The sequence below is a fragment of the Ochlerotatus camptorhynchus genome, unplaced genomic scaffold (assembly GCF_037179485.1).
Source record: "Ochlerotatus camptorhynchus isolate MF236.1 unplaced genomic scaffold, CSIRO-AGI_Acam_v1.1 ptg000307l, whole genome shotgun sequence".
In the NCBI taxonomy this organism is placed as follows: Eukaryota; Metazoa; Arthropoda; class Insecta; order Diptera; family Culicidae; genus Ochlerotatus; species Ochlerotatus camptorhynchus.
This window is the reverse complement of record NW_027040795.1, coordinates 133,983-151,042: the sequence shown is the minus strand read 5'-3', so window position 1 is coordinate 151,042 and position 17,060 is coordinate 133,983. Positions and strand designations below refer to the sequence as shown.

General features: G+C 38.6%; 1 protein-coding gene and 1 pseudogene across 1 annotated transcript; both read left to right on the top strand.

The window, feature by feature from the left end:
- The first annotated feature begins 8,135 nt into the window (after positions 1-8,135).
- ETH (Ecdysis triggering hormone) lies at positions 8,136-9,047 on the top strand. The gene is made up of 2 exons (XM_065229112.1): positions 8,136-8,361; positions 8,424-9,047. The coding sequence occupies exons 1-2, from the start codon at positions 8,185-8,187 to the stop codon at positions 8,868-8,870; spliced, it is 624 nt and encodes a 207-aa protein (XP_065085184.1). The 5' UTR covers positions 8,136-8,184; the 3' UTR covers positions 8,871-9,047.
- Positions 9,048-11,126: 2,079 nt separating this feature from the next.
- LOC135707296 (uncharacterized) lies at positions 11,127-11,838 on the top strand (annotated as a pseudogene).
- The last annotated feature ends 5,222 nt before the right edge of the window (positions 11,839-17,060 follow it).

Genomic DNA, 17,060 nt, shown 5'->3' with positions numbered 1-17,060 from the left:
CGAGTACAGCAAGCCTCAGACAAACATTGACCCGTACCTGCAGAGAAATGTATCCAGACTACATTATTAGAGCCTGCCGTGCATTCCGGAAGCGTGTGGAGGCCGTAATTGCAGCAAGTGGAAATTCGACCGATGATTAACATAGTTTAAGACTCTGAGAAACATCACCCCTTTAAATAAATAAAAAAAACTCGAAAACGAAATTTTTGAGATTTTTTTTTAATTTTGACATTGCTCAATGGTGCAAACATTATCGCGCATACGGTACAACGCCAACGAAGGTCTATGTGGGCTACCGTGTCCCTTACTTCACAAAGTAAACTACGACTGATCCCCAATCCGGCGCAACCGGCATCCCACCCACACATACTAACACCACTATCAGATAGGGGAAATTTCCCCCTAAATACCTGATAGCGGTGCCAGCCACCAGCCACACCAAACCGACCATCAAACGCACTGTCCACAAAAACAGACACGTCCCCTCGAAAATGTAATCGAGAAATGTATAAAAACAATCTTCAACTGGAACGTACTCACCAAATCAATAGCGGGAGCGGGAGCGCATTCTCGATGCTTGCACGCATATTTTCCTTTAAACAATTCCTCCTCCTGCGATTCCAACCACACAATAACTAAACAGGGGAAATGGCTCTAATGTTGGCCAATGGATCTAAGATTGGGCCCATCGCTAAAAGTCTGCTATTTATCAATTTTATCTAGATAAGCGGCGCCGGTGGTGTAGTGGTAAGCGTGATTACCTCTCTCCTCAGCAGGCCTGGGTTCAATCCCAGTCGGCGCCGCCGGGATGTTCTGAGGCATAACATCTCTGATCACGCCTTCCTTCGGAAGGGAAGTAAAGCCGTTGGTCCCCGGTTCATGAGTTGATGGGTCGATAGGTAGGGTCCAGGTGTGGGAGCTGCCTTCCTGGCGTCGGTAGGATTGGTGCTCAGCACGGAAAACAAGATCGACGGAAAACAAACCAAGGAAAAAAAATTATCTAGATGAACGCGTCATTAGGACGGTACTAATGGATATTTTTGGTCGCTATTGAAAATTTAGTCGATTGCTGAATTTATGTATGGGCCCAAATTAGGGACATGTAGGCCGACATCACCTACATTTCCCCTACCACTTTTCTTTTTCAATTCACTCAGTGCACAAAAGCAATGCACATCGTAAAAACCTAACAATAGATCAGCACGGTCAAGTCACACCGGCAACAAAGAGAAGCGAGAACACACCAAGCACCTAAGCAACAGGGGGAAAATATCAGCACAAACCCCTCCAAATCAAACCCGGCATACCCGCATAAGCGCGAACCATAAATTGACCTTACCTAAAATGGTTATAAATTGTTTATAATCCCTGCTAAACTTCAACTGAAATGGTTATGGAACTTTACATGAACGTTTAATGATAAAGTTTTAACCTTAAGTATTATAGTTTATTGGAAGTGGACCTTACAAATAATGGGTTGTTAAGAACCATTACCATTCAAAATTCTTGTTTTCTCCATACATTTTCGGAAAGAAAACTATACTAAAACCTTTTAACTTATGGTTTGAGAACATTAATGGTAATGGTTATGGTAACCAGTAAGGTCCATGAATGGTTTTGTAACATCGATCAACTTTATGTGGAATATATCGCGAATTGGTTGCCTGTAAATTACTGATTACCAATTCACAATATATTTCACGTAAAGTTGAGCGATAATACAAAACCATTAATGGACCTTACTGACTACCATAACCATAACCATTAATGTTCTCAAACCATAAGTAAAAACGTTCTAATATTGTTCTCTTTTCGAAAATGTATGGAGAAAACAAAAATTTGGAATGGTAATGGTTCTTAACAACCCATTATTTGTAAGGTCCGCTTCCAAAAAACCATAATACATAAGGTTAAAACTTTATCACACAAACGTTCATGTAAAGTTCCATAACCATTTCAGTTGAAGTTTAGCAGGGATTATACACAATTTATAACGGTAAGCTCATGTGATGGTTCGCGTTTATGCGGGTATAATGCTGAACACTCGATCAATATAAATTTCTTTACTGATTTTATGATGCAAAGATTGAAACCGTCTTTCTTATTATATTTGCTTTATTACGGGGAACTTTGCACTGGCGCTCAACTTAGTGTTCTAGATGAATTACCACAGTTGTTATTTAAAAGCTTTCTAATATGATTACCATGTTTGTCTTAGTATAATTGTAAGGCAGTGATTGTGATTGTACTGATACTCTATGCCCAGGAATAATACGAAATGTTTCATCTTGAAAAATTCCTAAACCGGAGCAGGATATCGCACTGATCATCCAATATATGTTTCTCTTCTCAGCATTTTTTTAAGTCACAAGTTTACTTTTAAAATTATGCAAACCCAATCTTGAAGTGTTCCTCATAAAATAACACTGTACGACAAACAAATGAATTAGGGCAGGAAAATTCAACCATGTTTGAATATATAATGGCCAATTCAGGCTAAGTCTGGAATATACTGCTCTACCACGTCACGAAATAGACACGTCACATCTTAGACAAACTGATATAATACTGTGAATATTATTGACTGTAAAACATCGTCTCAAAAGCACTTTGGAGGGCACTGTGCTTAAATGGTGGTAGTCTTCATACGGCAAACTGCATAGTAGGTAGATGTCAAAATGTGCTATCGGTTGCAGTACTAAAAATTACAAAAAAATAAATCGACAGTGAGCATGCATAAGGGCCTATACGCGATGATCGATTCTCTTCGTCGATTTTCTCTTTCGTTAATAACTCGCTAGATTGAACGTTTATCGGGGCTTTTGCTGTTGCTTTTGATAGCCAATACAACCTGTTACTACTCTGCATTGAACAAATTCTAGAAAATTGTTTCGCTTAGCTGTAGCAATGCGAAGAGAAAATCGATGAAGAGAATCGATCATCGCGTATTCGCCCTTATGCATGCTCACTGTCGAAATGTTGGAAATAATAGGATGATATTGAGAATCGATATTGATCGAAAGGAAATGTATGTAGGGTTAGCGTCCCTAATATCAGCCTAAGTATCCCTAATATTGGGCCCATAAAGTAATTTCGAAGGACAGCATTTTTTGACAATTCTCCACTAGCTACCTAAATTATCCTGATGACGCATTGTTCTAAGAAAAATTGAAGAACAGGAGATTTTTATCCATGGGCCCAATCTGTAGATACATAAGCCCACACTAGAGCCATTTCCTCTATATGAGAACTCACACATGTCCTTCCGATCATTCATGCTTCGCTTCTCAATATCTTCTAATTATTCCCAACACTTTTAGTGGTTAGCTTTAGAAACAAAAAAATAAACTAACCGTCGAGTGAAGATAATTATTATGTGAGGCATTTTGTCTGTTTGTCTGTGATAATTGACTTTGGATCAAGACGATGGAGGTAAATAAGAAATAACATGCCAATCGTTCGAAATAATTCAATATGTTTTGAAAAAGTGAAAATAACACCTTCTTGTCATGTTATATATGTTTCTTCCAAAAATCTTTATCGCAGTAATTATGCTTTGAAATAATGTTATTGAATCTATCTTCTATGTAAAAAAAGTCTGTGAACGCGATGGTACTATCAAATCAAAGTTTAAATCAAATACTTATATCCACACAAAAAAATTTAATAAGCATCTCCTCCAAAGCTGATCGGAAGAGGTCAATTACACTGTTATATTTTTTTTTTCTCGGTCACTTGGCGCGGAATGACCCATATCCAAATCTTATACTTTCAATAAAATAAAATGTGCGGAGCAATTAATAATTTAGCTGATTTTGTTTGTCGGCTGTGACTAAACAAGTTTTTCAGTCTGGCGAAAGAGGAATACCACATCGGATGGAACACCGTGTCCGTCGTCATGCGCCATGATATACATTTTGCTCAATTTCATTGATATAAATATAGCAGGTATTTGTGAATTAAGCTTTTTTAGTTCAATTTTGATAGTGGTCTTATAGGGGTTACTCGAATAAGCCGTGCAAAATTATACAATAAATATTCGTCCTCTATTCGAGATCTGAAATCAAAAACATAAAAACATCTAAGAGAAGAAACAACAACATGCGTATGAGGGGAAGAGATAAATCAATATTTTTATATAGGGGAAATGGCTCTAATGTTGGCCTATGGATCTAAGATTGGGCTCATCGCTAAAAATCTGCTATTTAACAATTTTATCTGGATGAAAACTAATGGATATTTTTGGTCGCTATTGAAAATTTAGTTGATTGCTGAATTTATGTATGGGCCCAAATTAGGAGCATTTAGGCCGACATTACATCCATTTCCCCTACATTAGCTTCATTCCTTTTCGATAACGTAAATATTTTTACTTGGTTTGACATTTCAAGCTGAAAATTGCATTAGGTCCTAAGTAACATTGACAGATTGTCTTTGCATCCCGACGGCCATGTACAGACATTCCCAGCTATTTTAAGCACACCGATCGATAAAAGAAGCATTTATCTAGCATCTAATACGACAAACACAACAAGAAACGGTTGTGTGCTCAAGCTATTGACGAAAGTGAAAGTCGACGAAGAGAATCGATCAATGTTACTTAGGACCTAATGTAATGTTCAGCTTGATTTATCTTCAGGTCTAATATCAGCATTCTCATAAGATCATTTATTTTATTGGTCAATTGACCGCTTTTTTCGGTTTTACAACATCATTCTATACGCATGAACGGCTGTAAATGGTAGACAATATAAACGCATGAAATGCTGAAAGAATGCAAATTCAAAGTGCTAGCTTATTCGGTGCTAGTAATTCAGCATTTTTCGGCATGCATCATTGTTATAGGTTTGCTACTTTTCAAAACAAGTCGTATTCATTCTTGGACCCTCCTACAAATTATTTCCTAGCTTCGGGCGAAATATTTCCGGAATAGCAGGCTGTTCGTAAAAGTCGAAGAGGGATGGTGCGCAATTTTCATTTGCTACAAATCACACACATGTGAATTTTGCCATGGCTGGTTCTTCAATTATCCAATAGCTCGAAGGCAACGATTAAATTTTCATTTTTTATGCCTCGTTGGGCCGTTTGGCTCGCGTTGAAATAAACAACATGTGTGCTCTAGCATCTGTCAAAGCTTGAATCATCTACTGTAGTGCGGTATGTCGTTTACCAGCTGCCATTTTGTTATTTATTTATGCTACATGATAATCCAGGAAAAGTGCTGCAGTTGATAAGAAGCGAATTGTTTTCTTCACTTATGTAATTTGTCTTGACTAGACGTGTCCCAGCTACAAGCATAGAAAAATAATCATTACCCGAATAAAAAATAAAAAAAATAAAACCATACCTACCGTAAAACCTCGATCAATGCATACCACGCTCAATAGACTGATGCAAAATTTGAAATTTTTGCTCCACGGTGTTCAAACGGTTTCAAATTGGGTCCTGATTAGCCTCCAAAAGTTTAAACTCATTTGATAAGAAACTGACTTGGCACAAACCATTTGAAGTTTATATGGAAATTACTATGTGAAAACAAAACTTTTTGTTCCTTGTCTTTTAGCCTTTTTACATATTGTACTGTTAACAAATTCTATTGCTATTCTTATGGGAATGTTCTATTCTTTGGGCCGTATGAATAAAAAGAGTTTACTTTACTTTCCCGTGCTATTCTTACGGGAAAAGTAAAGTAAACGCTTTTATTCATACGACCTTTTGTAGAAAATTGTTTTTCAGCCAAACGTCAAATTAAATAGTTATTAATTGTTTAAGAGATTGATAATCTTATGGCAATATTAAGCAACTGTATTGTGGACAACTCTGTATTCTGCCGTGTGACATCCCGAGCAGGCATGGAAAATCATTTACATTCATTTCATGCATTCATTTACATTCATTCGCCTCTAACTTTTTTCATCAAAAGTATTTTGCAAAATGATGAATAGAGCTTTAGTAGGTTTTGTTATTAGCTACAACTTTTGTTCATAACTCAAATCTGTATCTTTCATGTATCACGAATTAGAGCGGGCAGAACTTGTTACTGTTTTTCAGTGAATGTAAAATACATTCACTGAAAAACAGTAGTGGCTTTGGTTCGCTCTGGATCGTCATGCATAAGAGATACGGATTTTAAATGTTGACAAAACTTGTAGTTAATACCAAAACCTACAAAAGCTCCATACATAATTTTGCGGAATTCTGTTGATGAAAACAGTTAGGGGCAAATAAATGTAAATGAATGCACGAAATGAATGCAAATGATTTTCCATGCCTGATCCCGAGCAAAGTCCAGCATCAAAATGACAGCAAATTGAAATCAAGTTTTGATATCAACATCGAACTGCAATCCTTATTTGATTTCAGTTTATGCAATTCACAAATTTGATACCAAATTTAGTTTTCATTTTGCTGTACAATTACTCTTCAAAAATATGTTGTTGCGGGTTTGTTGCCTTAGCACAACATCAAATTGAATACTTGTTTTCCCTAATAAACAAATACCATAAACGAACGGTAACCCGTATGGTCGAACTATCCCACAAATAGTTTGGATGATACTCCGAAAACATCGTTAAGCTCTTTCTTATTGTTATTTTTATTATGGTTGTTATCAACAGGAAAAATTGATATCAAATTGAGTTTTCAGTTTCACTGATTGCAGAAATAGTTTTCAATGTGATGTCACAGGAAGATTGTTTTGCTCTCAATTTTGATATTTTAACCGTTAAAACGACCAAAACGACAGCAACCTGAGCAATCATTATCAGCGAAATCACAACATCAAATTTAAATTTCAATTTGATTTTAGACTTTGCTCGGGATAGTAGCCTTAATTTTGTCCTCTGTTCTACGCGCCATAAACACCAATGTTGCCTGCTGAACAGTTGATTGAGCATAATCATAAGACATCAGTGACATGAATCATTAATAACTTTTGTTCCTTACATTTGATCGAAAACTGGTTTTCAACAAAGTTGTAGCTGAGAAAATTTTCAAAACAATGTAGAGTGAACTGGTGAATTTTGAGATAGATATGAATCGAAATTATGGTTTCTTCATAGTAATTCCCATATAAACTTTAAATAGTTTGTGCCAAGTCAGTTTCTTACTAAATGAGTTCAAATTTTGGGAGGCTAATCAGGGTCCAATTTGGAATCGTTTGAGCATTGTGGAGCAAAAATTTCAAACTTTGCATCAGTCTAATGCTCAAGTATCTTTGCCACCAATCGGTGAAAAATATTATGACTCCGATTCCAACTCCTCTAAAATATGTCTACCCACTCGGACTCCGAGTCTGACTCTGACTCCAATTCAACAATTCTATGAAATATTGCTTGATTTTTTCTTTCAATAATTATTCACCGTGATACTCTAAAGGAAACCTTTGCGTGAAACTTCAAAAGTACATATGTCAGCTTCCACAATACAGATACAGATGATATGATTTTCTACAAACACGGCATGTCCTTCCTTTATAGGGCGAACTGATTCTCCGACGTAATCCGAAATGTCAACTATTGTGATGACAATTTCCTTTTCTTGATCTACAGATTTATTACCGAGACAAAAATATTTGCTCACTCTAGTAAACTATTGATAATTAAATTATTAAAACGTTTATTTTTTGTAAATATTAACCCGGAAGATTTTGTATGCTCTTTTCAGCAGTTCAAAACAATGTTATCATCATTTTTCTAGCTCCGGTATCGAAGTACAGATGGCGCATTTTATTCTAAAGTTTGACGTTAGCTTGCCAATTTATAAGGACAGGCAAAATAGTTTGATTTCCATGAAAACTTTAAATAGTTAATACAAAACCTGTTTTAATCAATCTTTGGACTCAAACTAGAGGAGGATAATCAGATCGCAATTTGGAACCGTTCAACCACTATGGTTCAAGTTCATATTCGTATTCGTCACCCAACATTAAGACATTAATCGCCGGCCCCCTCATGTCTAGCTAAATTTGCAACATTTACAAAAGTTCATTGCCTCCGCATGATACGAGCAAAAATCGATATACATACGAGCTTATTTAAATTTCCAGCGACGCTTAATGCGGGTTATTTCGCATACCCGTCTGTTTTAGTTTTATATAAATACCACAAACTTTACCCTACTGCAATCAGCTCAAGCTAAACTTTCCTAGTGATAACAAAGACTGATTGGTGAAGTTGACCTGCGATGAAGATTATCCTACTTCTAGTAGTTGCGTGCGTAGCGGTAGCCGACGAAACACCAGGTTTTTTCATAAAACTATCCAAAAGTGTACCTCGTATTGGTCGAAGGGGAGATTTCGAAAATTTCTTCCTGAAACAATCCAAGAGCGTCCCTAGGATCGGCAGACGTGGTGGATTTTTCGTAAGTACTTGTCTACTGATTCACAAAGTGCAAATAACAAACAACTAGTCAACATATCTTAGACCGAACACACCGCCCCACAGGATAATGCAAACAATTGGTTCGAACGCTTCATGCGTCCATCGAAACGCCCTCTAGCCAATCAGCCGGTGGAAAATGGCAAAATCTACAGCAAGGTTCGTCCCTTAGATTTGCATCACATTATCGATATTCTTTCGGACGACCTCTTCTTCGGTTCGGATCTGAAATTTATTTCCTGGGACGTGCTGGACCAAGCCCTTGAGGAAGATCCCGAGCTAATGGGTAAATTGAGCTCCCTGGCCCGGGACAAAGAAGTCCACCAGCTGAAACAGCTGCTAACCGAGAACAAGGACGAACTGGTTCAGTATATACCACTGGCGGAAGGCGGAAAGGCGCAAGCTCTCTCCAATAAAGCCTATATTTATCGCACCGATAGAGATGCGCAGGATGGCGACGTCAGCAAGGAAAAAATCGAATATCAACAGTAAGAAGTAATGCAACTGACCAGCAACTGGGTTCTTCCATACAATGCATAAACAGTATGACCTGCTTTAATGAACTGCTTTTTGTGTAACATGCATAACGTATCCGATGTATTTCAAATGTTATACTTAACAATTGGTTTGGCCCCCTATTTTAATTAACATTGAATGTAGAACTATGTAGATAATCACATATCATGGAATATATAAATGGTTTGAAGGCAATGACCTAAAAGAACTACAAGCTTTTAGTCCAGCATTATATCACAGCAATCAATAGATAACGTAAGGTCGCCATTCATCGCACGACCTCCTACTTATTATCATAAGTGTTCTAAGAACTTTTAACATTGTTTTTTGTTGCAATAACTTACATCAATAATGAAAGAAAGTCAACAGTGATCGGTGAAGGAAGGTCGAACGGTGTTGTACGATTTTTTAAAATACTACCATCGTTACAGATTCGATGAGTTATCCTTAAAATCAGGGGATCTCGAAACGAAATGATTTTCGTATAATCGCTTGTATGAAAAAGTCGTTTAGTCTTGGTTACATAATGTGGCTGTAGATTCGCAACCGGGCTCGGAAGGAATTTAACGAATTGGAGGGGTCATTGTAATTACACCAACTCCGACTCAGACGCGTATGACAGAAGACGGCAATCGAATGTGCAGGAAGGCAGCTTCCACACCTGCGTAGGATATCGCACCCATTCAAACATGGGCCAGGACAAACGGCTTTACTTCCCTTCCGAAGGAAGACGTGACCAGAGATTTTTATGCCTCAGAAAAATCCCCCCGACCTCGGCTGAGATTGAACCCAGACCCATTGGAGTGCAAAAGCAGTCACGCTTACCACTACACCACCGGCGCCGGCTGGATGTATTGAGTTGGTGAGTACGGTCCAGTTGAAGATTGTTCTTATTAGTTTTTGATGTGTTGTAGTGTGTGCACGCGTCCTCCCTAAATTGCACCCCACACGACAGAAGTTTTGTCAATGTTTCCATCAATATTTTCATATCAATAGTTTCTACAATATTCTCGGGGATTTATCAATACAGGGTCGCTCCTCACTTAGATTGATGTATCCGATGGAATATTCCGAGCCAAAACTTTCCGCTTCCGCCCACATTGCGTTTGGGCCTTTATGCAATTCTTAAGTTCACTTGCCTCAGTGTAGGACCTAAATCAAATCAATAAATAAAATCAAACTTTTCTGATTTTGCTCCAGCCGGTGCCGGTTGTGTAGTGGTAAGCGTGACTGCTTTCTCACCCCAATGGGTCTGGGTTCAATCCCAGCCGAGATGGGTGGGATTTTTCTGAGGCATAAAAATCTCTGGTCACGTCTTCCTTCGGAAGGGAAGTAAAGCCGTAAGGGGAACAGTAGCCCAAAAATGTGAAGATTTATGGAGTCTGTTCCCGTCTTACGTAAAGGGCCGAACCCAATGGGGGCGGAAGCGGAACGGCAACGGAAAGTGGAATTGTCGCGGCATGTACTAAAAATTTACCGCCGCGGTTAACGCGTCATCAACACGCAATGATAGCTTTGGCGGGAGAACGGTTTCTGTTTGACGTTTGTTTTTCTCAGTAATTTTGAGTATACATTTTCAACTGCTTCCACAAGATATGGCTTCGAATATTCTCCGGGTGCTGAAAACAATCCAACGCGTACGGGATATCCGGAACGTACATCAGCATTACCAGCAAACGAATCATCGACGCTGGCCCTCGAACCAGACGAGGGCTACAGAAGGCTTTTATGAGATGGCTTTTCCGCTGATGAGGGAACGAGATCCGGAATATTTTGTTCGGTGCACGAGAATGTCTCCAGCAACATTCAACATCCTGCCAGGTCGGATCAAACACCGAATTGAATTTAACACAGCATAAAAACGGGAATTGGAAACAGTTGAGAAATAAGAATAATGTTCAATAAGTCAACATCGGTTATTCAGAAATTCAGCTACACAGTAATTGAGTGTTTAAGGGATTATTTCCGAATAAAAATATGCAGTTGTCTTTTTACCAAGGAATGACCATATGTTGGTATATACATCAAAAACACTAATTCTTTTTTAGGACTTCGTACTTAACTTTAACGTACTTGTTTTATATTAATTTGGTAATATTTTTGACTAGGTATTTGGCGTATGGTTCGAGCATTTTTCAAATGTCCCGGCTTTTCCGACTAGGAGTCACTACGGTCCGGAAAATAACTCAAGAGGTGACAGCCGTACTCTGGAATGAGCTGAAGGAGGAGTATATGCCTGAGGTAGAAGAACAAAAGTGGGCACAGTACAGTAGCGAATTTGAGGACCGCTGGAATTTTCCACATTGTTGTGCCGCTGTTGATGGCAAGCACGTTACGATAACGTGTCCGCCGAATTCTGGTTCTCTGTACTACAACTATAAAAAGCAATATTCGGTGGTGCTTATGGCCATGTGTGACGCCAACTATAATTTTATTGCCGTTGATATAGGAGCATATGGTGGTAACGCTGACGGAAGCGTATTTGCCAACAGCGCGTTTGGTTTCCGACTACTGCATAGAGTTTTGGGACTGCCACAACCGGATGCATTGCCCAATGGAGAAGTTATCCCTTACTTTATTGTGGGTGATGCTACGTTCCCATTGAAGGCAAATTTGATGCGCCCATACCCTGGCAGGAACCTGGAACCGTTAAAAGAAAATTTCAACTTCGGGTTGCTCGCTGGAGGATTTTATTAGCGCCATTGCATCTACATCCCAAAGCAGATGAAAACATTGTTAAATCCACCGTTGCGCTCCATAATTTCATTAAAGGATACGAGGGACAGCAATATGCATCGCCGTCTTTTGTTGATCATGTTCGCAAGCTGATCCTCTTGGAGGGATTAATGCCGACTGCATCCAGCGTGGCAATAATGCATCTAGAAATGCAATCCACGTGCGAGATGTTTTGGCGCAATATCTACATGATCATCAAATTCGTTAAATTAAATAAATAAACTGTTGAATATTATTGTTAAAAAACCGAATACCGAACTATACACTTTTTGTTTTTCTGGACCTTGTTCTCACCACGTCATATACAACGAAGGAATCACTTACAGTAGTCTAATTGTTTACCCTGGGATACTTTCAGGAGCCAGTATTGGCCAGTTTTACGTGAAATATTCATATATTGAGCAATCGAGGTTGGGTTTGTTTTCGTCCATTATTTTCCCTATTATCGTCAGACGGAAAAATAAAATCCTCTGAAGCCTTTTGTAGTTAACTTAACTGCTCTGAGTACCGTTGAAGTACTTTAATTTTATTGACATATTCAGGAGATTGCTGAACTTTTCTGCAGTTCACTTTATTTCTCTGAAATTTGCTTAACTTCTCCAAAATTCGCAAAATTTTCCTGAAGTTTCATCAACATCTCTGAAAATCGCTGAACTCCCCTGTGAACAAATCAGTGGACTTCAAGAAAATTCTGAGAACTTAAAGAAGGCCAAGAATCTTCAGTTGAAGTTGAATTTATCTGAAATTCTATGTACTTCACTGCTTCTTCAAATATCAGTGAGTTTATGTTAAGCGTGTTGCAATATCTTGATTTAAAAAACCCTGCACAAACCCTTTAGTTATTATATAAATTATGTATTCTCTCTTAAGTATATTTAAGCAGTTTAAATCTTTGCTTATTTTCATCGGCGCGACTGGTTTCTAGTATGTTTGTTGTTTTTGTATGTTTCGGTGATTGATTTCACTTCATCGCGTATTTGTGTAAATTGATGTTTTTTTTTTATTTGCGTCTTATCATTGTTATTAATTATGCTTATGTTAATTGTCGTTAACTATGCTCATAGAATTCATTAGATCAAAATTGCTGATAGCTTAGAACTGGCTGATCAGTGCACTATCAATCATTTGTACTCCTTTGCTGAGCCGTTCCTGGTTTGTTGGAAGGCATCATCAACGAGTCAACAAGTTTCACCGACATAGTATAGAGATTTCCGTTGAATTGGAGCTGAACGAGGATGATATGGAGTGGAAACATAAATTTTGAACTGAAAAACATGGAAAATAAGGTTAAGCACGTATGGAGGATACTTGTCTGATTAAAGGTGTCGTTTTGGAACAAACTAGTCTCACTGGCAGATGTCGGAACGACGACAAACTTACTTCCTTATCTTAGTAAATCTATTGTTTTTTAATTGTTTTTTTCAATAGTTACTCAGCTGGATTCTCAAGAATACATAAGGATCAGAATAATGAGCACACGGAGAAGCTTAAATAAGTACTAACTATTTAATGGTAGATTGACGAATCAAAAAGTTGTGGATCACCTGTGCTACTATAGGAAGGAAAGGAAAACGGTGCAAACAATTCTCTGGAATAACCCTTCCTGTGCTACCATGAGAAGGAACGGGTTAAGGGATCCTGTAGCAGGGGTCAATTACGTTTTTACACCAATACATGCCGCGCGACAGCTTTTTCTGCAAGCTTTTTCATAAATAGGCTTTTGATAGACTTTACATGGATTAGTGATCACATTGGCCGCTCTCAGGACCTCCGGTATGCCCCTGGGGGAACCAGGAGCAGAGGACAATTGCATTTTTACACCAAAACATGCCGTGAGACAGCTCATTCTTCATGGTTTTTCATGAATAGGCATTTATTAAACTTCAAATGGATCAGTGACCACATTGGCAGCTCTCGGAATCACGGGATACCCCCGGGGGAACCTGTAGTAGGGGGCAATTGCGTTTTTACTCAAAAACATGCCGTGCGACAGCTCTTTCTTCATAGATTTTCATGAATATTCTTTCTATAGACTTAAAGTGATTCATTTACCACATTGGTCGCTCTCGAAAACACTGGGATGCCCCGAGAGAACCTGTAGCAGGGGACAACTTCGTTTTAACTCAAAAACGTGCCGTGCGACAGCTCTTTCTTCATGGATTATCATGAATATTCTTTATATAGACTTAAAGTGAATCATTTACCACATTGTCCACTCTCGGGACCTCCGGTATGCCCCCGGGGGAACCTGTAGTAAGGGGCAATTGCGTTTTTACTCAAAAGCATGCCGTGCGACAGCTCTTTCTTCATGGATTTTCATGAATATGCTTTCTATAGAATTGAAGTGGATCATTGACCACATTGACCTTTCCGGAGTCACTGGAATACCCTGGGGGAACCTGTAGTAGGATGCAATCACATTTTTACACAAAACAATGCCATTGGGGAGCTCATTCTGGAACCAGCAGATGCCCCAGGATAACATGTAAGAGGAAAATTGTATTTTCACTTCACAATGCCGTTCGACAGCTCAAACTATTTGAAGTCTTGAAATGGACCATTGACTGCTAGCAGTGGATAGGGAGATTAAGTCTTTAAACTCTGATTGTATACTAATAAAAATCTCTCTCTTGTATTAATGTAAGGTGTAGCAAGAGCACAACAACAACTCTTTAATGAACAAAATGACTGTCGACGTCAGCTCTGGAGATGTTCGCCAGCACTTTTGTGCTTGCTAATGGCCATCAGTTAGTGCCATTTCCTGCATTTCAAATAAACAATAGTGACAGTGCGAATAAACCATTCTTATTTGAAAAGTTGCGCTTTTAATCTGGGTTCCAAAGCTATTTGCTATTTGCAAAGCTATGTATTATTAATCAATTATTATTTATAAATTAAGAATGCCATTTAAAATTGTAGGAAAATGTTATAATGGAACCGTCTAATATGATGTTGGACCACCATTTGCTTCAATAACAGCTTGGATTCGTCTGGGAATTGATTCATAAAGTTTTTGGATGGCTTCTAGTGGAATGTTATACCATTCTTGGATCAGAAGATGTTCAAGCGTTTTCAACGACGATGGAGGAGGAAAAACGCTTCAAATACGAGCTTACAACGTCGACCAAAGTGGCTAATTTTTTTAAATCCGGAGCTGTCGCACGGCATGTTTTTGAGTAAAAACGCAATTGCCCTTTACTACAGGTTCCCCCAGGGGCATACCGGAAGTCCCGAGAGCGGACAATGTGGTAAATGATTCACTTTAAGTCTATAGAAAGAATATTCATGAAAATCTATGAAGAAAGAGCTGTCGCACGGCATGTTTTTGAGTAAAAACGCAATTGCCCCCTACTACAGGTTCCCCCGGGGGTATCCCGTGATTCCGAGAGCTGCCAATGTGGTCACTGATCCATTTGAAGTTTAATAAATGCCTATTCATGAAAAACCATGAAGAATGAGCTGTCTCACGACATGTTTTGGTGTAAAAATGCAATTGTCCCCTGCTCCAGGTTCCCCCGGGGGCATACTGGATGTTCCGAGAGTGGCCAATGTGGTCAATGATGCATTTAAAGTTTATCTAAAGTCTATTGACGAGAAACCATGAAGAAAGAGCTGTCGCACGGCATGTTTTGAGTGATTACATGATCTGCCCGCATTCAGAACCCTTCACCAGAACCGATTCCAGGGAAATGGCCTTATCTCGGTTGATTATAGGCCGATTTTAGTTCTTGGCATATGATTCGCTTTAGAAATGGTTCTTCTTTTGTTGTATTTACTAAAAATACATATATTTAACCAGCATCATATATAAAATTTCACTAAACATTTAGCAAGTTAGACAAGCCCTCCGGAAACCCGGAATATCTCCGGTATCCGGTGACCAGGATTATTTTCGTGGCTACATCGTAAAACAATATTAGTTTTCCAGTCAAATGCTCTTGGAAGATTTGAAATCGGATCATATTTGACGAAGTTACAACACTCCAAAGTTGACCAAAAATTTGCCTATCCTACTTATTTTGAGTAACCCCTGTATGAACTTCATGGAAGATCTTCGGACTTCAGAGAACATATGTAGACTTCAGATAAATTCTGTAGATTGTAAAGAAGATCGGTGGACTTCAAAGGAATATTGTGGACTGAAATTCTGAGGACCTCGGAAAGATCTGTGGACATCAAGAAAATTTTGCAAAATTCAAGAAAAATATGCGGATCTTAGGGAAGATTTGCAATTGTCTTGGGGAAAATTTGCAAATGTCTTCATTGAATTCCACAGATCCTCCCTGAATTCCACATTACTTCTTTAAAGTCCACATAATTTCTCGGAAGTCCACAGATCTTCCCTAAAGTCTACAAAATTTTCCAGGAGTTCAGTGATGTTCCCAAACATCGATAGAATTTCTGTGAAGTCCACAGTATTTTCCTGACATCTGCAGATCTTCTGTCAAGTTCACAGTATTTCTTTGGAGTCCACAGATCTTCCCTGAAGTCTACAGAATTTCCCAGAAGTCCACAGATCCTCCCTGAAGTTCACAACATTTTTTCTGAAGTCCACAGAATTTCTTGGAAGTCCACTGGTATTCCCTGAAGTCTACAATTTTTTCCTGGAGTTCAGTGATGTTCTCTAAAATCCATAGAATTTCTGTAAAGTCTACAGCATATCTCTGACATATTTAATGTATTTCCATGTATATTCACCAGCAAAACAACTGATTACGTTTATTCTGAATATAGATCCAAAATAGAATTCACCCGACAGGTGAATTCCACTTCGAGATCCCGAGCTACATTTAGAGGAAGCATCTCTAAACGAGATGTTAAGTATGAAGCAAAAGCTTCATGGCGTCCGCCTTGCGGATCAGACACCATGCCTTCAACTTGGTCTAGAATCGTATTGATCCGGGCGTCATACCTAAATCGCGAACGTTGTCCACGTTGTGTGCAGTGGTTGGTTATCGATCGTATAATTGAATGCAATAGGTTTTAGCTTGCAATGGAAAATTATAGTAATGCTGCAGTTTTGAACACTCAACGTGAGAATGAGTTTCTCTTCAAAACTTGGTTGGGATTAGTTTATCGTTATTCGTTTACATGACGTCTATCCGCGCCTTCTGCGTATAAGAGACCTAAAAACAGTAATCTGTAAAGTGAGTGTATTCCTCTGCTATTGTAGTTTCCTTCTGATCACATCCCACCCCATGGACGATCTTTATGTAAATGTTCCCAGATCCCAAACACTTCTTCACTTAACCATAACCAATGGCAGTTCCCGTCAACATCTTGACACCATCCAAATCCTTCAATCAAATATTTATTATAATTCAATGAAAAATGTTAAATACTGGTCCCAAAATTCAGTTAGGCTTATTCTGCGCGGCGTGTGAGGTGAGGTGACACGCTGTCACTTCTGAAGTGACAATTGTCACTTCT

Bases quoted from the DNA above. Each gene is read 5' to 3' on its own strand.
- ETH (XM_065229112.1), top strand. From the start codon at position 8,185: ATGAAGATTATCCTACTTCTAGTAGTTGCGTGCGTAGCGGTAGCCGAC. The intron at 8,362-8,423 runs GTAAGTACTTGT...AACATATCTTAG, and splicing joins GCAGACGTGGTGGATTTTTC to ACCGAACACACCGCCCCACA.